The 25084-nt window shown below is 42.6% G+C and overlaps 3 protein-coding genes across 6 annotated transcripts in view; all 3 read left to right on the forward strand.

Moving 5' to 3' along the window:
• Nucleotides 1–3539: 3539 nt before the first annotated feature.
• On the forward strand, nucleotides 3540–6531 carry LOC116389667 (tripartite motif-containing protein 35-like). The gene has a single exon (XM_031858550.1). It carries the CDS (start codon nucleotides 3628–3630, stop codon nucleotides 5044–5046), a length of 1419 nt encoding a protein of 472 aa, XP_031714410.1. The 5' UTR covers nucleotides 3540–3627; the 3' UTR covers nucleotides 5047–6531.
• Nucleotides 6532–6666: 135 nt separating this feature from the next.
• On the forward strand, nucleotides 6667–9176 carry tmem177 (transmembrane protein 177). 3 transcript variants are annotated; one of them, XM_031858662.1, is made up of 3 exons: nucleotides 6667–6743; nucleotides 7447–7711; nucleotides 8019–9176. In XM_031858662.1, exons 2-3 carry the CDS (start codon nucleotides 7511–7513, stop codon nucleotides 8748–8750), a joined length of 933 nt encoding a protein of 310 aa, XP_031714522.1. In that variant the 5' UTR covers nucleotides 6667–6743; nucleotides 7447–7510; the 3' UTR covers nucleotides 8751–9176. The 3 variants fall into 3 exon arrangements, with proteins under 3 accessions (XP_031714522.1, XP_031714523.1, XP_031714524.1); XM_031858663.1 differs by having other exon boundaries at nucleotides 6711–6743; nucleotides 7290–7711; XM_031858664.1 differs by lacking the exon at nucleotides 6667–6743 and adding an exon at nucleotides 7231–7369.
• A 2468-nt stretch (nucleotides 9177–11644) lies between these two features.
• The window catches only part of ptpn4a (protein tyrosine phosphatase non-receptor type 4a), a 53388-nt gene continuing 39948 nt past the window's right edge, over nucleotides 11645–25084 (forward strand). For both annotated transcript variants that reach the window (XM_031858280.1, XM_031858281.1), the window contains exon 1: nucleotides 11645–12197. The gene's annotated coding sequence lies outside the window, so the exon portion shown is untranslated. The remainder of the gene's footprint in view (nucleotides 12198–25084) is intronic.

The following is a 25084-nucleotide window of genomic DNA, read 5'->3' on the forward strand; positions in this document are numbered from 1 at the left end:
TTGATCCACGGCCCCATGTCGATGAGTTACTGCACAACTTTCACTTCCTCCTCTACCACGACACCACCACCATGTGTGCAGCCATTCAGCACATTGAAATCAGCTGTTTTGTACCTGGTTCCACTATTCATTTGCATCCTGTGCATAAGCACCAAGCTCAGCTACACCATTACAATTTCACAGCAGCTCACGGGCATGTATGCACGTCTCAGAGCTCCTCAAAGGAAACATACATCGTTACAGATCAGCAGCAACCACACATATACGTGCTCGCCCCCTTCCCCTTTTTTCTAATTTGCATGGGATTGCGTGCATGTTTGACTTGATCTAGAGAAACGTGGCGCTTTGAACATATGCATGTGTGCAACAACACACAGTAATTGCAGTAGTGTCTTATAAAATACCAATAGGGCTGTAATGAACCGTTCCCATGTATTCATCACACCCACAGATGACAGCAGCAGCTCGAGAAAAAGATGTGAGGGAGACCGGCTTTAATGTTATTCTGGTGAGCTCCACCTGATTTGTTCCTCATTTTTCTGTTAGAATAATTCAGTTTGTTTTCTACCAATTGATACTCATGGATGAACTACTGACCGAGCCTTCAAAGCACAGGCCCAGGGCCCCAAAGTGTCAACCTCCCCCCCCACCCGGCATTCATCTGCAAAATGTCACTTGAAGAGACGTATGACAACCACAAAGAGACTCAAAATGACAACAAAGACATATAAAACAACAGAAAAGTGATGACAAATAACTACAAAAAGGGGCAAAACAACCCCAAAGAGACAAAAACCACAAAAGATGTCTGATGACAACACATATACACAAAACAACAATAAAAAGAGGGGTTTCATTATTTTCTATTCTCCTCTATCACAAAATGTATGATTTTATTTGATGTTTACTGGGAGAAGAAGGGAATATTTTTGATTCAATTTGATGTATAGCCACATTCTTGCCCGGCTTCCACATATGAAAAAAATAAAATAAATAAAGACCATGCATAGTCTAAACTATTTTTTTCATCTTGGAGAGATTTGCCACATATTGACAAATGCATAACATAATTTGCAAAGTTGTACTCCCCCACACTAGAAACAGAGCTAAAAAATAATACATTCAGATATTTGTTTGTAGAATATTCAGTTGGTTTTACACTTTCCTCAGATCAGTTCCTTGTTCAGGAACATCAGGGGAGGGAAGAATAATCCCAACCCTCCATCCTGGATTTCCTGATAAAAAGGACATTCACACTTGCACCCGTCTCCGCAAATGTTCACTCCATCCCTCATTCACTTCAACTGAATCCTGTTTGGCCAACAAAGTCAAGTATGCGTTTCCTGCTTGAAAGTTAACCTTTGTTCAACTGTGACCTGAAAAAAGGGTGTTTTGATGCATCTCACGTTTGAAAATTGAGAAGTAAAATCTTGCATTGTGCCATTACCATGTTTTTTTTTACTGGATTAAACGAGGAGAGTGCATTATTGCTCTCATAAACAGTTTACATGTCATGGTTTTATTATTTTCATTAATTTCATTGGATGAAAGGAAACTGATGATGTTGAGAGGAACAGCAGAAAAACGTCATGCAGCACAAATGCATGACTGAGCAAAGCTTTGAATAGTTGCAGCAAGATCCTCTTCCTGTCCTTCTTGAAGTGAAACTAACCTGTTACTTCAAATAGTTTGTTCAATATCAATGTAAAGCAGTTGCAGCTAATGGGAACTCTTGGGCATTCAGACTGTAGTGGAGAATCGATGCTCCGGTGCTGAATGTTACAGTGAAGACTGTCACAAAGAGTAATTCTCCTCTCCTTAATATACGGGACTCAGAGCACCCACCCTTCAGTTCCCCCTCAGGTAAACACTGTTAGCTCCATCAGCACTTAGTGCTGTTAACGCTGTTAGCGGCGACCCACCGGCTCAGCTGTCGCCATGTTGAGAGGTATTAGAAATGCTCCCAAGGGCAACATTTTATTTTCTAATAAACCTACAGGAGGAAACATGAGCACAAAGAAGAAGACAGATAAATAGAGTACGTATTAATCCCAGAGGGAAACTGCAGACATGACATAAGGTCCCCTAGATAAGAGGAGAAAAGCTGAAACTGAACACTAACAGTTGGGACCATAGCTAATGTATAATAATAGCACCTTGTGTATAGTGCAAGGCCACTGTCTCTGTATGGCAAGGTGCTGCTTTGGAGTGTCATTTCAGATGAGATAAAATAACTATAGAGTGGAATTATACTATGCACAGATAATAATATACAGGTAGCCTATATTGAAAAGAAGACTCCACAAATGCACAAGGAGACTGCAAAGTACACACAAATGGTGGACGTTTAATATTTTGTAGACCTATTCTGTATTTACATATTTATCAATGGCAGGATGAGCACTTTTATATCACTGGTTCAGCAGAGGTCAAAGCAGCTCAAGTTGTCGAAAGTCGGGTGAACTCGTGCTACATATGTCATCAACTAAATGGCAAACAGCAATGTTTTGCCATATTTTCACGACAGCCAATGGGATTATAAGACTCGCTTCCCGGCGGACAAAAAGAGATGTTGGATAAAACCATAGACTGTAGGTTAAAACACATCAGGTAAGAAATAAATTATCATTGATACATAAATCACCCAGATGAATATTGATTGCGTTTTTAATCCTAATGTTTCTTATTGTGCCGCCATCGTGACACAGTTGATAAAACATGTTCAAAGTTTGGTAGCTAGCTAGCAACTGCTGTAATTGCTGTGTTGGTGACGTAGTTGTGCGAGACGAGAGATGTAGTTCACTGATCGGTTTCACACAAAACGAATGATACTACGACAGATCTAAGACAAACTGTGACTTTCTTGTGTCGCAAGATCATCGTTTAAATTGACAAACATCATATGTGTGTTTCACAGCAATGTTCAAACGGGATGAAAAAAGTATTTGGTCCAATCTCAATCTCCACACTCACGGACTCACAGAGATTGAGGCGCGCTCACGCAAAGTCCGTGAGGGTTTAGTGCTGTCCCACTGTCAAATCAACGAGTGCTTTGGGGGCTCTCTCGCAGACTGTGACGGCTCCTTGATTGGGTCATGGCTATCAGAGCCAGGTCGTGACACAGACATTTTGAACCCTTTCTGTAAGTCAGCATTTCTGCAGACTTTGCCCTTGGGAATTACCCACAATTCAAAGCAATGTGATGTTAAACACTGTTTTACCAGTGGAAGCATGGAGACGTAAAAAAAAAAAAAGGTAAACAAAGAGGACGACACATGTGTGTTCAGCCTGGCAAATAAAATGTACTCAGAGGATCAAAGATCATTTTGTCGTTTTCATGGTAACGTGATATGTTGTCTCCTTCTTATTTCAGGCCCTCACTCTCCCACTCAGCCATTCACCAGGTGACGTCAGTAAATCCCTGAGGGTTCAGGGTTTAAGTCCTTAAGGGGGCCATTGGGATTGGGCCATTCTTTATCAAAATAAGATCCCGTGGGACACCGGAAGGGGCGTGACTTCACCTCACTTTATATCCTCGAGGTTGTGTTTACTGCAGCAAACTTCCGGTGTGTTACGCGGAGTCTTAAAAATACAAAAGTGAAAGAAAAAAGCGACAAAAAGAAGAGCATGGCTCCAGCTTGGTCTGCGCCCAGGGATGAGCTCTCCTGTCCGATTTGCCATGATATCTTCAGAGACCCGATTCTTCTCCGCTGCAGCCACAGCTTCTGCAACGTGTGCGTGCAGAAATGGTGGGGGACGAAACTGAATCGCCCGTGTCCAATTTGCAAGACGGTGTCTTTCACCAAAGTGCCGCCTCGCAACCTCGTGCTGAAGAACCTGTGCGAGGCCTTTCTGCTGGAGGTGGAATCCGGGCTCGTGTGCCGCCTGCACGCGGAGCCGCTCAAGCTCTTCTGCCTGGACCACCGGGCGCCCGTCTGCGTCGTCTGCAGAGACTCGAGACTGCACACGAACCACCGTTTTACCCCCGTGGACGAAGCCGCGGAGTCGTACAGAGACGATCTGCGGGAATACGTGGGCCAGTCACGGGAGAAAGTGAAACTCTTTACTGACGTGAAACTTGAGTTGGAAAAATTGGATGATGCCATTCACAGTAAAGCTTGGGGCACAGAGATGATCATAATACAAGAGTTCAGCGTGCTTCAGGACTTTCTAAATCTGGAAAAAGAGCTCAGGATCCACGCACTGAAGGAAGAAGAGACGCGTAAAAGACACGTGATCAAGGAAAAGATTGCAGGTCTGACCGGTGAGGTAATCGCCCTGGAAAGCACCATCAAAACCATAGAGGACGGGCTGAGAGATGACGACACCTCACTCCTCCTTAACGTCAACGCTTTAACCAGAGCAGCTGAGCGCCCCCTGCCGGACGACCCGGAGCGGGTCACGGTGGCCCGGATCGACGTGGCCAAACACCTGGGGAACATGACCTTCAACGTGTGGTGCAAGATGAAACAGATCGTGTCGTACACCCCTGTGATCCTGAACCCTGACACTGCCCACCCAGAGCTGCTGCTGTCTGAAGGTTTGACCAGGGCGAGGTGCAGACCACAACCGCCTCTCGATGCGACCCCGGAGAGGATAGAGGGCCACCGCAGCGTCCTGGGCTCTGAGGGCTTCACCTCGGGGAGCCACTGCTGGGACGTGGAGGTCGGGAGCAACCGCGTGTGGGCTCTGGGGGTCATGGCACCGGATGCCCAGAAGACCGGGAACATCACCTCTGGGTTGTGGATGGTGAGGTTCTGTAAAGGTAAATTGTCTGCGTTCTCCCCGTCATGCCAAGTGTCTGTCCTCCCACTGAAGAAACCCCTTAAGAGGGTCAGAGTGCAGCTGGACTGGGACAGAGGGACGCTGTCCGTCCTCGATCGAGACACTAACGCACTCATTCATACCTTCACGCACACGTTCACCGACAGGCTGTTCCCGTACATCAACACCTGGGATACCCACCCAATGAAGATACTGCCAGCGGATCTCACCGTGATGCTAACACGGCCGGTGGACAATCACCAGATCAAAGCGGTTTGGTGAGGAACCTGCTCGCCACCCAGCTGTCAAAAGAAAGAGGAGACTATCACTCAATGTTTGCATTTGTTTTTCTTATTTATCTCAAGCCAGGGAACTTGTTGTTTTGTCTCTGTGGGGATCACGACTGAAGCACAAAAGTATAGGGATAGTCAAATTAATGAAGATTGTGAAAACTGAACACAACCTGAATGTACACCTGCAAATACATGTGGGTCTAGAATGAAGCAGTGCTGGGAACATTGAGTTATATACATTGTATGTTTATAGATTTGTGCAATGTAAAATATACAAAAAAAAAAACCTGAAATTGTTACGCAAAACTTCGAAAAATACAAATGGTCTTAACAATGATGACGCTTGTGTGCTGGGGCCTTTTCCAGCCACATGGTAGCAGGGCTTTGCTCCATTTTCAAGTTGCGTATTTGGCAGCTTTGTTGCTGTTTTTGTGTTTGTATTTTTCTTCATCTTGCACTTTGTTACGGTAGCATCAGGGCGGTGGCGTGGTGGTCACATACTGCTGCGTTCAACAATGAAGTTTTGATTGTTCACATCTTCATTTTTTTTTAGCATTTATCTGCCACATGTTTGGAGTGCCTTTGTTGTAGCTAATTGCCATTCATCTGTAAAAAGAGAACAGATTTATTCCTATTTATTTTTTATTTTTATTTTTTTTTTATCAAACAAGAGATATAGTTTTTTTTTTTCTCTAGGTGGGGTCATCAGTGCTGATAAATACAGTATATGCAACATGGGCACAACAGAATGTACACATGGAAATGATATACATGTAGGCCTAGATTGCAGCGGTATTGGGAACAATTAATGATGGAAATGTGTATGTTCAGAGATGTGTGCAATTTAAAATGTACTAAAAACTGTAGTGTCAGTAACTGAGAATGTTATGCAAAACTGCATGAATACGAGTGGTCTTAAATATGATCATGATTGTGAACTGACCAAGCTACACCGGGGACCTTTTCTCCCTAACCAAACGGTCGCAGGGAGTGACTCAAATTTGAATTTAGTTGTGTTTTGTGTTTGTATTTTTCTTTGTTTGTTACGGTACCATCAGGGCAGCGGTACCGTGGTGGTCACATATTGTTCTATTGAACAGTTAAGTTTTTCATTTATCTGCCACGCTGTTAAAGTGCCTTTTGTTATAAACACTGCCTTTATATGCAACTTTGTAAGTGTATAAAAAGATTACACGTTTTTTTTTGTTTTTTTTTATAAAGTAAAACAATAAAACACTTTGAAACTCTGAAAAAGATGTGTGAACTTATAATACATTTCATCAGGATGTGTGAAGGTCGACATCTTAACAGGTGAAATCTGCTATTGCTCTATAACAAATCATTGCAGACATATTTCCAGTGTTTATCAATCATACATCCATCATTGATCTGTGGTTTAAATGGAAAGCTCTTAGCCTGGCTAAGTACGGTTCATGTTGTACAACTCAGTCGCTCTTTATTTAGTTTCTGTGTTATATTATTACATCTCAGGAACGCTGCCATTTGTATTAATATTCTATGCTCCTAAATTCAACATGCTCTCTTTCTGAATACAGCTGCTCTTCAAAAGCTTCTGTCGTAAAACTGTCGCGCAGCACCGTGACGACAGCTGATCGCTTTACGGACAGGCGATGACTTTCTGTCATGTAAGAACTACAGTTGTCCTTGCAAGGACGTGGAGAGCATGTGAGTGTTATTTAAATGGGTCTTTTTGTGCTATAAAGACAATTCCTGTTTTTAGCCCGAATGTGTTTGCACTCAGTGAGCTAACCGCTAAACCGGTTGGAGCATTTCCTTATTATCGGGTCAGTTAGCTACGGTTGCTTTACAATGTAGCGTTAGATAATGTGGAGTAAACTAAATCAACTTTATAAACCCGGTGTGTCAGTTTGCAGCAGTAGAGCTGGTTAACGGAACTTTTTGGGGCATTTTAGGGCTGTTTTCTGGTGTTTTTAGCGACGTTAAATGTCTAGAGATAGCGATTTATTGGTATAAAAATAGATGTAAACTATTATTAAATATTTTAATATAAATATTTATTATGTATTGTTTATTATAATATTATCATATATCAATTATTTATACATATTTATTATTTATCAATAGTATTTATTAAAATATAAATGATTTAATTTTTATTTTATTGTAAAATGTAATTATAAATAACAAAATAAATGTAATAAAGTTGTGTAATAAACACAATGACCAGGGACTGTCATGTACACCTTTTAGCTGAAGCCATCTGGATATACTGCGTGATGTTACAGAGGCCGAGTGGTTAAAGAGAAGATTCCTTCAACAGGACGACAAAGGTTCAAATCCCCGCCTCAAGTGTCCTTGAGCGAGACACTTAACACACTCTACCTAACCTTTTCTGCCTCCTTCACAGATGCCTCCCGTTGAAGCCTGTGGCGCCCGACGGACACAAAATCAATCAAAAACAAAGACGTGACATGGCGTCTCGCTTCCTCAAGTACACCGTGCTTCTTCAGAAGTACAGGACTCCGCTGCTTGTGACGAGCTGCGGCGGGGTCTTCGCGGCCAACATGTTTTACCACGTTTTCCCCGACGTCACCTACCGTCAGCTCTATCAGGCCTGGTCCAAAGGAGAACCGGTCACGCTGTCTGAAAAGCTCGAGGAGGTTTTCCAGCAGGTAGTGTTGTCCAATCGACCTCCATGGTTACATTTAATAACAGTGGTTTAGCTGAAATAGATTTATACATTTGCTTGCAAGATGGTTCAGATGAGATAAAAGACCCAAAGGACATTATACCTAGAAATGATTGTAAACCGTTAAAAAGCTGTATATTCTAGCAATAACGGTTATGATATCAGGGTTGCTGGCATTGTATGGATGCACAACCTTTTCCCAATAGCTGAAGTCAGAAGAATAGTCAAATTCAATAAATCACAGCACTCACAAAACAATAAAATCCAAATTCCCATGTTGTCATTTGTAGGTGTTGAAGGACGGTGGTTTCAGCTCACCCAAGAACTTCTCTGCCTTCGCCTCCTTTGGGTTTCATCCGGTTGGTGCTGGTGTCCCTTGGCTTTCTACCGGGGCCCAAATTGGCATCCCAGCGAACTTTAACAGCACGCCCGAGGACCCGAGCGGAATCTCCAACCGCAACATCTTCATCAACGGCAAAATGGTGGACTGGAGCAGCGATACCGGCTCGGCTCTACAGGAGGCCCTAGTGTTTTCCCTTGATGCGCAGAAGTTCGCCATAGCACGGGAAGCGGCCCGCTTGCAGTCCGGAGGACCTGTAATGAGTGCGGCTGTGGCCCCGGTCTGTCTGGGTGGGGTCTGGGTGTACAGCGTGCTCATGAAGCAGTTGTTCGGGATCCACGCAGGGCCTCCGCTGCTTCGCGGCGGTGTGAACATTGTGGCGCTGGGGCTCGGAGCCGTGTCCTACTTCCTCACCTCGGATGCCGTCAGCCAGTGGATCGACTACAACTCAGACCGCCGTGCGGCGGGGGTGTCCCGTGATTACGCCAAAGGAGGGGTGGAGTTTTACGACAAGATTCTGTCCAGAAACAAGACACTGCGCTCCCTGATGGGGCAGAAGGGAGAAGAGATGTACGCTCTGAGTGGCAACTTGTTTCCCGCTCACCTCCTTCAGCTGAAACACACATCATACACATCCAGGAGGGAAGGCATCCTCACTCTGATGAGAGAGGAAAAAGCTTGAGAAGAAGTGGGAGGAAGTCACCTGAAGTTTATCACTGAGAAGACTGTTAAAAGATAGCAGAGTAGAAGTGTTCCTGAGCTTTGTTTTGAAGCAAAAAATCCTGGCCATAAGAATTTCTTATGTCATCCTACGTGTGCTGAATGCTATTTTGTGCGTTTTATGAATCCTGAAGTAGAACAATACAAATGACAAGACTTAGATTTAGTGACCAGCATGACTGGTGACTTATTTATCCAACTAAAGACATGATTTAGTTGATTTCTCAATGTAAAAAAAATAAACATTTTTGAAACCTATTTCGGAGTATGTGATAAAATATATGTTGTTGAGTAGAAGTGAGTGACCAGTCTTTGTCTCGCAGAATAAGATGCCCCATCAGGGACAATTAGAACCTGTTCGGAATGATCAGCGTTGCAAAACACTTTGTTTAACAGGTCGGGTCACCCAAATGGCAAAATCTTTCCATACATATATTTATTGGTATCTAGCCATGCATAGAGCTGTTTGGTTTTATTTGACAATATCATTACAAGCAGGGTGAATGGAATTGTGTCATTTAATCACAGCACTTAAAATTAACAAACAATGTTCCGGTTACTCGATTATGCATAAATGTTGGACCTTGGTGATTTATCCGGAGTGACGGGCACATTGTTTCCAGCCACAGCTATTTTTTGAAACCTTGCACTTGTTCTCCCCGTAGAATCTGTTGATAGGCTATTAAAGATGGAAAGGGGCGCACAGCCGTACAGGATAATGATCATGCAACACCAGAGGTTTGTTACTGCAGATCTTCAGCATGGGCCCAAATTTTCAAACATAAGGTTTTGCCATTTTTTAAGTGTTAAACCTCTCGGCCGAATGAAATCTCAAACCACCTCGTGTACAGTATCTTCAGGTGTGGGACCACTGACTGAAAGTCAGGTAAATCCATTATGCAGGAAAATATTTTGGATTGTTATCTATATAAAAGCTCTTTCCCTGGTTTATTTACCTATAGCCACCTATTTGTCCTTTTATGAATAACATCTAATTGTGTTCACTTTAATGAACATCAGCAATATTGTATTCCTCTCAGGTCAGGTCTCAAATAACGTTTAAGGAGAGTAACGCTCTCTACCCACACATCATTTGCATGACCCTAACTAATTTATTTAGCGATAATCTTAATATGCAGTTTATTGTGGCTCAGAACCCATCATATAGTCCCCTTAGGTCGTCTTTCTGCATATTAACAAAGTGCAGATATGGTGTTTTAATTACATTTCCAATCTTTACCCTGTGGACTGATCTAAATATAGATGCATATGATTAATAGATTTGTAGACAGACATACAGGAACTTTTTACATCATTGTCCTCAGGTAGACCGTGCCGTAGAAGTACACACTAAGTGGAATCTACAACCCGCTGTGTTTTCCTTCAATGGCTCAATGGAATCGCAGCAAAAAGGCACATGTTCAGATAAAATCTGGATTTATAAAGCACTCAGACGGCAGAACTGGTGGAGTGGAGGGACTGTTCTTAATCAGGACAGCTTGGGTTCAGTGTTCGCTGACAGCAAGTCAGACTGCCCTTGAGCAAGATGCAGAATTTGTTCCATATCCACGATTATGCAGCAGATTGTGCGCTTTGACACCCTGCACCCTTCTTCAAGAAATGCTCATTATGTGAGCTAAACATATATTTTTTTGTTTCCAAAATAACCCCCTTGTAGTATTATATTGACAACACAGTGGGGAAAAAACATCAATGAATACATAGCTGATAAGAAATGTTAAAAAGGTGAGCGCTCTGAGTGGTTTCTTTAGGTCTCCTCCATCTATTCCCCGACTATAAAGTGGCTTTTGTGATATGCATATCAACAACACTGGGCTTATTGTCTCGCTCTCACTACTCCGCTTCATCTGCTCACTTCATTGTATGCCAAGCAGAGTTACTGTACAATGGCCCATTGTTAGTTGTATTGTAGGCTGTTTCTTTTTCAAGCCACTTGAGGTCAGTACAGCCCACATCACCGCTCTCACAACGCGTTACTCTCCTTCCTTTATGGTGTCTCATGAATGACAGGGCTGCACATTCATTTGGTTTGAATGGACAGGCTTGGACTTGAAGTGAATGAGAACAAGAAAGAAAGGGTTGAATGTCACTTTCATTATTACATTAATTTGAAAAGTTACACAATGATAGTCATGCTGAGATCAAGACTCCCATAGGGACAGGGCTCTTAAAAAAAAAAAATGAAATTCAAGTTAAAAATACATTCCAATTAAGATAAAATCCAAGTGTGTGTCTGTGTGTGTGCAAGTAACAGTATCAGCCATAATATGAATGACATCTGCAAATACTGTAGAAAAGACAGTTGAGAACATTTAATCTAATATATTTTATTCCGGTGGTCTTTAAAAAAAAAAAGAAATCAAATTCTATATCTTTATATGTTTAGGGGTGTGACATATCGTTGTGCAATGTCTTTGACCTGTACACAAAAAAATAGAGCGTTCAAATATATTCAAGGTACACAAAAGGATTTCACAATACATATCAGAATATATATGCAAACTGCATTTTCAATACAGCACCTCATTTTCTGCTATTCAGATGACAGCTACTGTATGTGCACTAGTAAATAACTGCCTAAATAATATGGTAATAGTTTTACTTACTATCTTAAGTAATAAATACATTCTGCAATATATCATAAATATTCTTCACGAGCTGCAACATAACTGTCACTGTGCTCTTCATTCACGGGTTACAGAGCAACTAAATGTGGGATTATATTTCAGATTATATTTTGGAGAAACTCTACCTGGGTGTGCTCAAAAAGAAAAACCAAACAGCGCGCCTCCCGCTCGGTGGCCCCGCCCCTCTGTGCTCGGTTTGCGCCATTACGTCGCTATGCTGATCGCTGCTGTGCTGCAAGGCAGGCAGGCAGGCAAAGCAGCTGCGGAGAGACCACGGAACGCTGACAACAACGGAGAGGCTCACGTTAGGAAAGTCTCAAACGCAACATTTGCCTATTTTTGTGATTCGGTGTCCAAAGATTTTCACGCGTAACCGTTTCGCCGATCACATCTCCTTCATTTTTACGCATGCGTGGGGATATATTTTTCATTCTCTCGACCTGAAATGACTGCTTAGTCGCCGCGTCTAGCCAATGGTTACCGCGGGGGCTCCTGTCTTGTGGATTATCCGTCGTCGCCGAGCCAGTCGCATGGTCGAGCCCGGAGGAGGCCCCGCTCTGCTGGATGGACGTGTGTGAGCGCAGCGCCGGACTCCGAGTACCGATGAAGACGGTGATGGTGATGATGCTCGGGTTTCATCGGCAGCGGGTGAACTGATCTTTGGATGTTCGGGCTACGTCGCCCCTACTCAAAACATTTCCTCATACGGCAAAAAAAACATATTCTTTAAAAACTGGACGCCCCTGGAGCAGTTTATGACGGTAAGAAAAGACTCAATCGCAGGCCACCAGCTGACGTTAGCTCGCTAGCTAGCTAGCTTAGCGCTGTCACTTTTATCCAAGTTGGCTAAAATGCTAATATTGCGAAATAACACCGGGATAACGCTCCTCCAAATGACCCGTGTTGTTGTCACACGTGTGTGTGAGGGAGCGAAACCTCACATAAACGCACAGAGAGCCGTTATACACATTTTATTCCTTAACCGTAATAAACCAGTGGGTTGTCTGTAGCTCGCTTCTTAGCTAGCTGCTCCTCAGCCCATTCAATATCTTTGCAGCTTACTTTAAAGCTAGTGTGCGCAGTTTTTGATGTGCAGTGAGTCTTATCGAATTAATGTAACTTCGGTCGAGCTTCTTTTTAAGTCTGCGGTATTTATATTGGAGTTAAAGGGACCGCTAACAGCCCGTTCACTGTCACAGTGCACAATAAGCCCTTTAATGACAGAGTCCAGTTGGCGTTCAATGGAAGCGCTGCGTAAAGATGACATTCCTTTCATCGTGCAACCGAACAGCAATTCATTTGTGGTTATTGAGTGATTTCGGTGGAAGTGTTGACTGACTGAGCTATTGTGTTCCTTTTCTATCATCGTCAGCGGTAAATAGATACAGCGAGGACGGACCCTTTAGGATTTAATGGATGTAAAGGTTTTTCCATTCATTGGTAAATGTTCGGGTGAACCACCGTTTTGTTACAGCGTGCTTTCATGTACGTGTCACATTCTAGAAATGTCACACGAGAGGCCCCGTGTGTACGGGATAAGATCCTGCTTTTTAGTCGCCCATGCATCCTAAAAAAAATAGCTTCCTTTTTGTTGCAAAGTAAATGGTCGAAAATGCGCTGTTAACTATGTGGTGCTAAGTCATAAATGTGAGGGTTCGCTGTGATGCGCCGTCCTCCTTTCTGTCGATGACGTAATCCCCCACCATCCTGTGTGCCACATCTTTTTGGGTCGCAGTCGGTTCCTCTCGCTGCCTGCTGCTGAGATCACACGGGCCTCTGCTCTGTCCGGTTTGTCTGGCCTCCATCTCTCCTCTCCTCTCCTCGGCTCTATCTGGTTCCCTTTTTTCTCTCTGTTTTAACCGCAGAGAGTCGTAGCTGTTTTTTTTACAGCAGTCACAGTTGGTTCTGAATGGGATCTCAGGAATTGTGAATGAAACCCAGTAGTTTGGGGTTATCTCAAAACCAGCAGCCTCAAAAACTGTGGTTTGGGGGGGGGGGGGTCCTCCAGGGGCACACCCCAACCCACGACATACTGTGTAATTTTACAGTTTTAATCTGTCAGATTAGACCGTAGTCGTTTAAAAAATAAATAATTTTTCTGCAGTATCCATTTCTGAAGGAATCTGCATGAACAAAAAACCCGAGCAGACGGGCATCCAAAAAACGTCTTTGACCTCATGTTGGTATTGACCTGAATGCGTTTGGGAATCCTCGTCTGAGGCTGAAGCTCAACTACTCATCTTGGGAATTAGGCCCGTCGTGTTGCACTTTTAAAAACATATTTGGGACACCATAGGATGTTTATTACCACCACATATTATATGTCAAAGCTGTGGTAGCAGGGATTATTTTTGCAACAGTGGATTTTTAGCTCAGCTAGAGTAAAGAGTTATTTTAAGGCACAACCCATCTCTGATATCGGATTGGAGGCTGTGCTGTTGGCACTTTGACACGACTAAATAAGGCCGAGCAAAGTTTCTCTCCATGAATTTAGTTTGACGTGCAGTGTAACCATTTTTATTTACATGCACATCATAAATTCTGAAATGGTGTGCTGAGGAGAGTCCTTGATTGAGCCGCTTTGCTTTCGCCGTCTCCAAACCCTGAAGAAGCCTTGAGTTTTAGGAGTCGATGGACTCAGCTGCTGATTAAATTGCCTGTGGCAATGGCCCTGGTTCACTCGAGCTGCGCACCTGAACCTGCCATCCCCATGGTGTACAGCAGAAGTGTGTGTGTGTGGAACATGGAGAGAGAACCGATAGTAAAAAGTGAGGGGAAGTAGTGAGGAGAGGATATGGAGACAAGGGAGGCCCAGGTGTGCCAGGGTTAATGGGGATAATCTGCACCTGGTAGCAAAGGGCAGGGATCCCATGGGAGCAAATTGGGAGTTTGGTAGTATCGTCAGATCCCAAAGCAACTTCTTCAACTTTTAAATGTGGTCTTATAGTGCAGGGGCAAACTGTAATTTATTTCCAGCCATTCTTAGTCATTTTTTGGCTATTGTTAACCAACACAATACATTTCAGAGGTTGACTTATCATTTCTCAGCCCAGGTTTTGCCGGTGCCTGTGGAGAAGATGCGTAAAGATGCCGGTCTTCGGTTCAACACCATAAACCGGCCTACATAGCGAAGTAGTCAAAGGTCGACCATTGTTCTTGTCTGCATGAAGGGCTGAGATGTGTACACACTGTGGGATGGGCTCGGAGGAGCACAGAACAGTAGAACGTGGGACATTATGTGCCAAAAAGATCAAACAAGAAGTCAGTGTTTTGTGTCTCTTTTGTCTCATAACTGTGCCGGTCCAGGTGGAGGTCGTCTTTTATGCACCCTGAGCTTCATTTTCTGTCTCTCTGACGTTCTGTCTCTCCGTCACTTCCTCCTTTCTCTCGCCTGCGTCTCACCTCTTTGCTTTTGCGTTTTCTGCTCTTCCTTTTTCTCTCTATCTTATGCCGACACCTTACGTCTGATTAGTTGGAGAGACACACCCTACCTTTCAGCATGGCTCCGTGCCGCTGACAGCTTAGTATTGGTGCTAACAGAAAGCAGAAAGTGTTGGTGAGAAGACGACTGGCTGGGTGGGCTGCAGGCCAGATATATTATCAGACTTCAAAGATATGCATATCTTACATTAGTAGGCTTGCATCCATTGCCAAAAGAGCTATGAAAAAACTGTTCATTCACTTTAACTTGTATCGTCATAATGTAGGTTTTTATTTTTTGTCAGTGTATCCCAAGTAGACTTTTTTCCACCACATGCACAAGTTTATAACTTTATTAAGGCTCACACTTGTCTATGTTTCAAATTGAGTGGTACTTACCTTTTTTAGGATCCCCGATAAGATCGTCCTCTTTATTTGAGTGAGACCAGGCTTGCTGTGACCCACGCTGACTGTTGGTGACAGGCCTGTCAAAGAGCAGCCTGTTCCTGTTTAACCAAGAGGACCAGCTGCCTGCTCATTCTATTATAACCCTTTGGAAAGCTCGCGGTCCTATTTGCAGTTGGGCAGCGCAGTAAGCGGAGCCATTGATAGACCGAGTTTGGCCACTTGCAGTTAACAGCGGCTGCACAACCGACCCGACCGTTGCCAAGTTACTGGTGATTTATCTATTTTTTTTTAGCCAGCTTATTCCTTGAATGTTGTGCGTCTTGAAATAAAATTACTGCCATTAAGTCATTCTGAAAAAATAGCCGAATATGCCTAATTTGGTGAAGAATGGAACAAATCCAATTGACCTAACGTGGCACATGCCGGTGGCGGTCTCAGATCGTCGTCATTGTCCTGAGCTACAGTTCTTTCAGGCGGCCCGGCGGTCCTCAAGTGAACCAGCCAAACAAACAGCCCTCCATTCACATAAATATCCAGCCAGATAGTTCTCAGAAAGGCAGCTAGTTAGCGGTCTGTTGCTGGGGCGGATATGGCACGACTCTTTAGCGAAAAAAAACGTCTCCCAAGCCCCAACCACAGCTGTGTTTATTCTGTGTAAGATACCACAAGCTGCAGAATGCCAGTATGAAGGTACCTCGACAGATTCACGCTCCCGGAAATGAAAAAACGAGTAGTGCCATTTTAATGGCGACGTGTACGTTTTGATTGGTCGTAAAGAAAAATCGCATGGTGGAGTTACTTCTTTTATGCCGTTAGCATCGGGCTGGGCGATACGGCCAAAATGTTCCATCACGATATAGCTCATTTCATATCTCGATGATATATACAGTATAATATTAAATTTGTAGTCGATGCCATTCAGAAATTAGAGAACACTCGCATGTTTGCATAAGTTTGTAATTTATAAACCAAGACTAGAAATAATTTGTTGCCTGTGAACACCGGGACAAAAACAACAGAGGCTCTGTGAATTGGGTGTAGACGAGTTCAGTTCTAGCAGGAAAAAAGCTGTTATTATATGTATTAATAAACAACATTTATCCATAGACGGTATGGATAAATGTACTACCACTACGGACAGTGGTAGTATTGTATTGAATCACAGTAATTCTTCATGTTTATGCAACAATGTTCTGAGGAGTCTTGTGTGTAAAATATGAGTTTTTAGTGGTTGTAGCGGTTTAATTTTAAGATTTCATGTTAGACACATGTTTATTTATCAGATCAGGGTCTCTCTCTCTCTCTCTGTCTCTGTCTCTGTCTCTCTGTCTCTCTGTGTGTGTGTGTGTGCGCCTCTGCCCAGTGTTGGCGTATCTGGATCATGCATAACTAATCAGATGAAACTGCACATTATGGTAATGGAGTTCTCGGTTAGTGGGCAGTAATAATGGTTTGATTAGCTGAAACGGCATGTTCTCCAGCCAGAGAGAGGAGCTAGAGACGGACTTCTTACACTCTCTCTCTCTCTCTCTCTCTCTCTCACACAGAGAATAAATGCTTTTGAAACCACCAGTTACATTCAAGCTCTAATTTTGGCACCCTTATTATTAAGTGGCGCAGAAATCATGTCTTGTGATCCCGTGTTGCTGTATCGGCCATAACAAATTCTACAGGTTTGTAGAGCACATCGCATTCAAATAAACTCTACTTTCTGGGAAATCTCTCTAGCTTCTAATCTATCGATATCCTAGTGTGGACTATCGTGGTCCGTCTTAATTCTTTTCCCGGACCTTCACCTTTAAAACAACTCAAAACATTCTGGTTTAGTAGAAGAGCTTTTTTACTCCACTAGCCCACAAGCCTTTGCAACATAAGCAGTGGTCCTAGATATTTTTTGCAATTCATCATCAGTGTCTGCCCCGTTTATAAGTCACTTGTGTGTTCTAACCCAGTTTTCTGAAAAAATGCAGAGCTAGATTATACCAGCAGAGCCAAGTGGTAAAGCTTGCTAGATTATAGTGTGTGAGATGGATTTAGCTAGCCTTGCACAGGTTGGATTAAGACAGTGCAACATAAAGACATTAAAAGATTAACGTGATCATTGATTAGTACTGGATATGACATGGGTAGACGCAGAGATGGCCTTCGGATAAATGGAGGATTGGGAGGCGACCGGTGGGCAAACAGCAGGGGACGTGGGGTAACTGATTGGCATCGATGCGTGGATGTAATATACGAAGCAGTAGTAGATGTTTGGCTTCATTAATAAAAAATAAACAAATACAGGTTTTAAAGAAACGGGTAGTTTTCATATAAACAGGGTACCAAGCGGTACTTCGAAAACAAATAAAATGCAATCCCTACTGCTGCCTTCTTTTCCATAACATGCAGAAGTGCTTGTCTCTGACTCTCATCCATCCAGATGTCTGTAGACTTTTGGGATTGGTACCAACAACCAGTTTTCAAGTATTGTACTGGTTGCTGATCAGTCAGAACTGCTATTGGTCGCTGAACATCATCTAATCGAACTTCCGCTAATGCTGTCGGGTCTGATACAACATGAGTCATGAGGTGTGTGTTCAAATGCTCAAAAAGTGTGTGCAAACGTCAGCAACGAAATGCAGCTGATGTGGAGTGTGCTTGATCTGTGTAACAGGCATAACACTTGCAACCCAATGGGACGATATGCCATTCATTTGTGGTGTTTTTGATGTTCTTAGCAAAATGGCTGCTGCTCCACTGTCGGTGTCAGCGGGACCGCTCCCTTCAGCTCAAGTATGTTAGCAAGTAGCTCACAAAGTGATGATCATATGCGACTTTTTTAAGAAGTCACCTGTTGAATTTGGACTCGGCTAACAGGGTTTAAATGCACAAGTGTTGGGAATTAATGCATCAAACCTGCGTTGAGTGTGTAAAACAAGAGCAAGTCATTCAGATGCAAACTGAGGGGGCAAGATGATGAGATCAGTCCTTTCCAGACCATCACTGCTCCGTGTCTTATTGTTATAGAACCACCACTGGATGATTATACCTGAACATTTCTCATCTGAAAGGGAGGACTCCTCTCCACCGCAGCCCCACCCCCCACATTTACCCTCCTCAGGTATGTGAGTACAGCTGGCTCCCGACTCTTTACTCAAGAGTTATGCTCCGGTGCGTGTTTTGGCTTGTCCTTTCCTTCCCTAACATCCTCGCCACTATCCCCAAAAGGCACACAGCAACACATGCCCATCTCTGTACATTTACACACACATACACCATTTCCTAAAAGGTGTATTCTGATTTTCTCAGCAAAGAGTTTTGGACTTATTGACATGTGCCCTTTTATAACCTGCTGCTTGTGCAACCTGAGCTTAGTGTGTGTGTGTGTGTGTGTGTGTGTGTGTGTGTGTGTCAGCTTCAGATCCTCAGGTCTGCCTTTTGAAACAGCTGCTTAAAGAGCCTTGAATACCTCCGGAGGTCAAAGGACACGGTTGCTTAAGAACGGTGGGTCAGGGACAAAAATGGATGCGCTCCTTTTCCTGCTGTCGCCCCCTCATGAGAATCGACAAAGCTTCATTGTTTTTTCGATCTCCGGTTGAGATGTGACTAGTTTGGGGTTAAAGAAAAACTCAGAGTTTAACTTGATGAAATTACTCACAATCGTGTATCTATTAGGTTATAGAACCTGTTGCTACCATGTCTCTAAACCTTTAGTTTCCTGCCCTCCTTTTCAGACTTGCAGACATTTTTGTGTGACATTTGACGGGGTTCTGGAACATCAACAGTTTACATGGTATAACCTTGTTTTATCCGCTGCCTGTTTTGCTTGGAGATGTGTGGAGGAAGCGCAAAAGGATTCCATATCCAACACAAACAAGGACATAAAGAGCAGTCTAAAAACACAAGACATTAGTGCTACTGTTTTTATTTCATGCTGCTTCCAATTTCTCCAATATCGGGCTTGTTTTCTATCCATCCGTCCTTTCCTTTTACCCTTACTGGTCTTGAATTCTAGTCTACATGACCAGCTGGTTCAGAACAAAGGTGTTTTGTAGTTTCAGTTTCTCTGTAATCTTCTCTTGCTTAGTTTTAGACTGTAGTCACAGTGCATGTGAGATGATGCAGTGGAAAAAACAAGAGGGAAATGACTGACAACATACATAGAGATATCTGGTTACAAAGGCTGATGGGCATGCTTTTTTGGAGGGTGTGTCCGCCCATGTGAGCTTGGAACACACGCTCTCACACACACACACAATCACACTACCTCGCTGTGCTCTGTTGTTGACATCAGGGCCTAACCTTTCTCAACTGTAACTCAAAGCCTGAGGATAGGGAAGATCCTCTCCTAAAGCTTACTCACAAAGTCCCCTTAGTTGTATTTAACAACTATGTACAGAAACACTGCAACTCAATTTGATAACAGGCAGAACATTCTTATGCGCTATAATAAAAAGTCAGCTAACCATAGGAAGCTAACGCTTGTTGACCATTGGTTAGGTTACTTATCATAAGTAACCTAACCTTTGCAAGCTAATTTTAGTTTTCCAGTGTTAGCTGACTTTTTATGCAACAGTTAACAATAGCAAGCTAACGTCAGTTGTCCAGTGTTAACTGTAGCATAAGAAGTCAGCTAACCGTAGCAAGCTAACGTCAGTTGTCCAGTGTTAACTGTAGCATAAGAAGTCAGCTAACCGTAGCAGGCTAACGTTAGTCATGAATTATTGCAATATAGCTGCTAAACATGACTGTAGCTAATGGGGCGTAAAGATACAGCAATTTGGATCAATATATAGATTCAGTGATCAACAATTCAATATCAATGCGAAGTGATCGTGATGAAACTTGTGATGTACACTCTTAGTATTTAATTGGTGTGAGTTAAACAGGGACTCATGTAAGCTTGTTGTATGATGGTAATTGGGTACGATGGATAGATCTTGTAGCTAGATGGCTAAAGTAACAGCTGAAATGTAACATGATTTTAGATTAAAAAGTGTTACTACTAGCTAATAAGTTAGCTTATTGTAGTTATTTCTACAATAAACTCTGTCCCTGTCCGTTCAGCCTTCTTTAACTCATAAATGTACAGCAGTGAACATCACATATGCAACTATCTGCAGCTTTCTTTTGATGCAAGAAGGTCTTGTGAAATGCACTTGTTGTACGGCGCTTTGGACAAAGTTATGGGAAAACAAGTATTTTTAAGCATTGATCAGCAACACAACAAGTTGCTGAATCTCAATATATTGGACAGTGTATCAGTGGGTCAATCTTTTCCATATATTGATCTATTTTACTGTGTGTCTGCCGGCTAGTTATGTTCTGTATCAGCTTGTTTTTTTTTTTCTGTGGGCCTTGGTCTAAATGTTTCTACGTGTCTGAGAGCTCTGGGTTTGCAGCAATTCTCAGTTGGAAAAACAAATTGCAGTCTATGTGATTTTGCACTGTCAGGTCCTGTGTGTGTGTGTGTGTGTGTGTGAGAGCTTATACAGGACTACGGTATCTGTGTGTGCAGAAAGAAAGCGCGCAAAATGGACAACCATACCCTGAGAGAATCTGTGTGTCGGAAATGAGAACCTGAGAACAGGATTGTGTGTGTGTGTGTGAGGGAGAAACAGGCTGCCTTGCTGCTGTTTTCTGGGGCAGGCTATCAGGCAGCGAGACAGCATGGAGGGATAATAACAGAAGCTGTTACATTCTTGTGGTTTCTCTGATTTCAGCATGAGGCAGGGGGCTGCCTCCGACTCGCTCTCTCAGCCTATTTGCCAGCATGGAAGCTACCAGCAAGAGTACAATACATGACATTTTCTGGACACTTTAATCTATGACACATTAATTACAGGACTATGAATCTCTTGCATATTTTAGCACCTCTTGCTCAGGCATTAACCTAGCAACTGAGTAACACTAGCTAAGCTAGTACTGTGAGCAGTGGCAATCATTTTACTTTATAGTTTGTTATTCAGACCATTCCGGGGCCAGTTTCTGATGCTACAGCTGAGGACTGGCATTTATTTAGGTATTGCATATCTTGGTACACCACCAGCTGGGTTTCAATACAATATCGATTTTTAGAGGAGTCAATACATTGTTTGTCATAGCTATCTAAAAACAGCATAAGAACTCTTAGACATGATAAGTCCAACACTAACAACAACAACAACAACCACAACTATAATACAGTTTTAGAGAAAAACATAGCTGTGTATGTGCTCTTGAGCAAGGTGACAAAACGAACGCAATTAAGAGTGATTTCACAGAAAGAGTTTTATTATGTCAAGAAGAAAGTATTGTTCATCTAGTACTTAAACTGTAACTTTAACTGTCCAAACTGGTCCAGTGATTTCTGGACATTGGAGTCCAGAACATTAAGACCTGACAAACATTGTGGCGTCTTTAGTAGTTTGCATGTTTAGTGGAATGAAAAAAGGGAAACTAACTATTACACATAAAATCATGTTGCACAAATAAACGTTACTCCACAGCCAAACATTACAACATCACCAATATATGACATACTACTATATAACAGCGTTACTCTGGTGTTGAATCTGTTTCACTGGTTCATTTAAGCCCCCACTTAGCTCAGGGGTTGCACTAATCTTCTTTTGTAAAATCAGATTAATGCAGAACGGGCTAAATCAAGCGCTGTTTAACCCGTGTTTGAGGTTGCTGTATATGGGGTCAATGCTGCAGAGGAAATGCCATCTGCTTGGTAACACTACCACAAACGCATAAACTGTGCTGGCCTACATATGCAACCGTATAAAGCTTCAAAGAACGTGCTATGCATGTACATTACCGAGGTACTTTAAACATGATAAATGCTACAGCATACACGGAATCATCCTAAGAGCAATAGCTTTCCAAATTCCAACAATGAAAAGGTTTTGATAACTTATTTGTACATGTGGAAAGGCAGGGCGTTGAAAAGGACTTTGATGGTGCACTGTGATGCTAGCAGAAATACTTAAAAAGCCCGGTGATGCTGGGAGATTTGTATCAGCTGTTCACCTGAGCATGCACCTTTTTGGTATTTTTGTAGGAAGCAAACTGTGGCCTTGAAGGGGATTAAGGGATTCTGCCTTCATACCTCAGGACATGCACAAAAGCAGCTAATTAGTGTCAAGTCTTTCTTTTCACTGGCAGCTTACCTTATTTTCAGCAGCGTGGAAACATCGAGGTGATTGTCAGGAGGACGGCCCACACTTTCCTGTTTTGGCCCTGTTTACCAACCACAATGTGTTCCACCCACATCTATCTCTTCATCTTCACCTCTTCATATGACCGGCGGTGCAGAGATGTCCCCTAACACCTCTCCCACACACATGCTTCTTGTTACATGAGCTACATAATGCATTCAATCAAACTGTTTAATCATCAGCTCCGCTCTCCAAATCTTCCCCTCTTTGTGTTGTAGCAGGGCCTGCGGCTGTTCAGCTTTGCAGTTTATAGTTTGCAGTTAATCCACCTTAAGGTTATTGATTTTTATATTTGGATAGTTTATAGGTCTTCTATCTTGAGTATTCACAGTGCTGCTAACCACACCGTTTTTCCTCATAGCACAATGACTTTTCTGAAATAAGTCACAAGCAGATGACCATGTCTGCTTTTTTAAGTCATTTTGACTTAAAAAGAAGGCGATCGTCACAAAATATCAAAGAGGGAGAGAGTGGTGTAAAACATAGTGTGAATCTTACGCAGAGCTGCAAGTATCCTGAATTATGCATCATGCAGAATTCCTTTTATAAGCAAAATAGAGCAGATTATAAGCCTGCAGTGTGTCCCATCTGTGGAGAGACACACACACACACACACACACACACACAAGTATTTCTCACAGAAGTGAACATTTGTGCTAAAGACACCTGGAAAATTCATTTTCAGAAGTTTTAAAGCAGCAGATGTTGTGCATGAGTGTGTTTTAGCACCTTGTCCTGCGTGTATATACTGATTTGTATTTACGTTTTTGTATTTTTGGTTGTAAATGACCAAAGTTTGAAGTGGTTTGTCCTCACAGCGTTGCTAGACATTCTGGGTTTATACCACTCGGCTTTCAATTGACACTTGGATGAAGGACGGAGTTAGGCAGTTGCGTAATAATGCAAATGTGTGTTTGCATATGTCGCATTAACATAACCGACTGTACATTTCTAGCCAGAGGTAGGAATCCTCTGGATGCATCCAGGCAGGGAATTAAAGCGCCTCTTTTCTTTCCCGTCGGTTGCTGTGTTTGCATATATTTTTTTATTTCATTTGTATATCATATCGTGTTACTCTCTCCATCATTTCGTTAGTTTTTAAATGTCTATCGTATTAATAGGCCTGCCGGTTGGCTATGAGAACTCATTTTTAAAATGTGAAAAATGAATCGGGCATCTATTTTTTCCTGAGCAGGCGACCTTTCCCTGAGTGCACAGCATTGATAATATGGACACATTTCAGTAAAACGCCAGAGTTTCCTGGAAAATGACCGTTTTATTACCTCTGAAGGATTAGGCTGATGAAAAAAAGCCTCTTCCTAGTACTCCGTCCTCAACTACTCGCTGCCGATATCTCATTTTAAATGTCAGCCGCGGTCTAATTCTATTTCTCTGCAAAGAAAAAAAAAAAAAAAAAAAAGGCTCGGGTAGACGAGTAATGAACGAGGCGGGTTGAAATTTGATGAGACGAGTTCTGATTGGTTTAGTGTTGGAGTATCACGGCCTGAACATCTATAGCTTCTAAGAATAGCAATACAGGGTTATCCTGAGGGTGCAGGGGATTAAGTAAGTCATGTAGTCATCATGACTTTGTCACATGATGCCATCCTCTCTCTTTTTCTAAGAGACGCTCGACAGATTTTGTTGCTTCAATGTTGACAAAAATCACGCCAGAATGTTAGTCACACTTATTTTTTTATCAGTATTGAGATCATGGTTATTTATCACAATTATTCATTGGTTTTTAGGGTCAAAAACAGTGTACAGTCAGGCTGTATTTTTTGACGTTGCCCCCATTAGGCCGAAAAGTGCGTTAGCAAAGTTCAATACTTCATAACAATCGGGCTCTTTCACTGTGAGACCTGTGTGGCGCATTCAGGCCAAAGCTAGAGCCGCTTTCACATGATCGCCATCAAAGCGCTTAAGGCTGCGTAACTCTTTTGTTATATTTAATGTTTGGATCCTTGACAACCGACTCAGCAACCGCTCAAGAAAATCACTCCGACTTACAACTTTGACCTAGTTTGATAAAGTACACGAAAAAAAAAGTACATTATACGCCTGCAAAAATCTAAATATCCTGATTTCAAGCCAAATATTGATTTAGGTGTGGAGAATTAGGCATGAAATATGTGTGGATGCTGGCTCCCACAGGTTACTGTAGATATTCACACATGCACACACAGTTCTTGTAAGCTTAAACATTTAAGACGCAAAAGAGCCGAGATCAGCTCTCCCACACACGTGCATACCTATGTGCGTGTGCACATGTGTGTGTTGTTTGTTCTTTACGGTGCGTTGTGTCAAGGGAGCTTTTACACTCCGGCGATGAAAAGCTGATTAACTCACTGCTTATATTGATCGCACACACCGTTAAACACACAGTTGCTGAGAGCCGGTGGTTAAAGAATTTATACCACACGGATAGATAGTTTATCATGAGAATACCACCATGTACTGCGGGTGCAAAGAGATGGCTGAGGTAGTGGTGAAAGAGGGCAAATGTCAAAGTTTGATTCCCATCGATTCATCTCGCATCACCTCAACTCATCACAGTAGTTGCCCAGAAATGGTCCAAGGTCTACATGCATGTTACAAGAAATAATGGCCGTAATTCACTTGTTTCTGTCAGG

Source organism: Anarrhichthys ocellatus, unplaced genomic scaffold (assembly GCF_004355925.1).
Source record: "Anarrhichthys ocellatus isolate YVR2014 unplaced genomic scaffold, GSC_Weel_1.0 scaffold20, whole genome shotgun sequence".
In the NCBI taxonomy this organism is placed as follows: Eukaryota; Metazoa; Chordata; class Actinopteri; order Perciformes; family Anarhichadidae; genus Anarrhichthys; species Anarrhichthys ocellatus.

Coding starts and splice junctions, on each gene's coding strand:
- LOC116389667 (XM_031858550.1), top strand. CDS start 3,628: ATGGCTCCAGCTTGGTCTGCGCCCAGGGATGAGCTCTCCTGTCCGATT.
- tmem177 (XM_031858662.1), top strand. CDS start 7,511: ATGGCGTCTCGCTTCCTCAAGTACACCGTGCTTCTTCAGAAGTACAGG. Junction 7,712..8,018: donor TCGAGGAGGTTTTCCAGCAG/GTAGTGTTGTCC, acceptor TGTCATTTGTAG/GTGTTGAAGGACGGTGGTTT.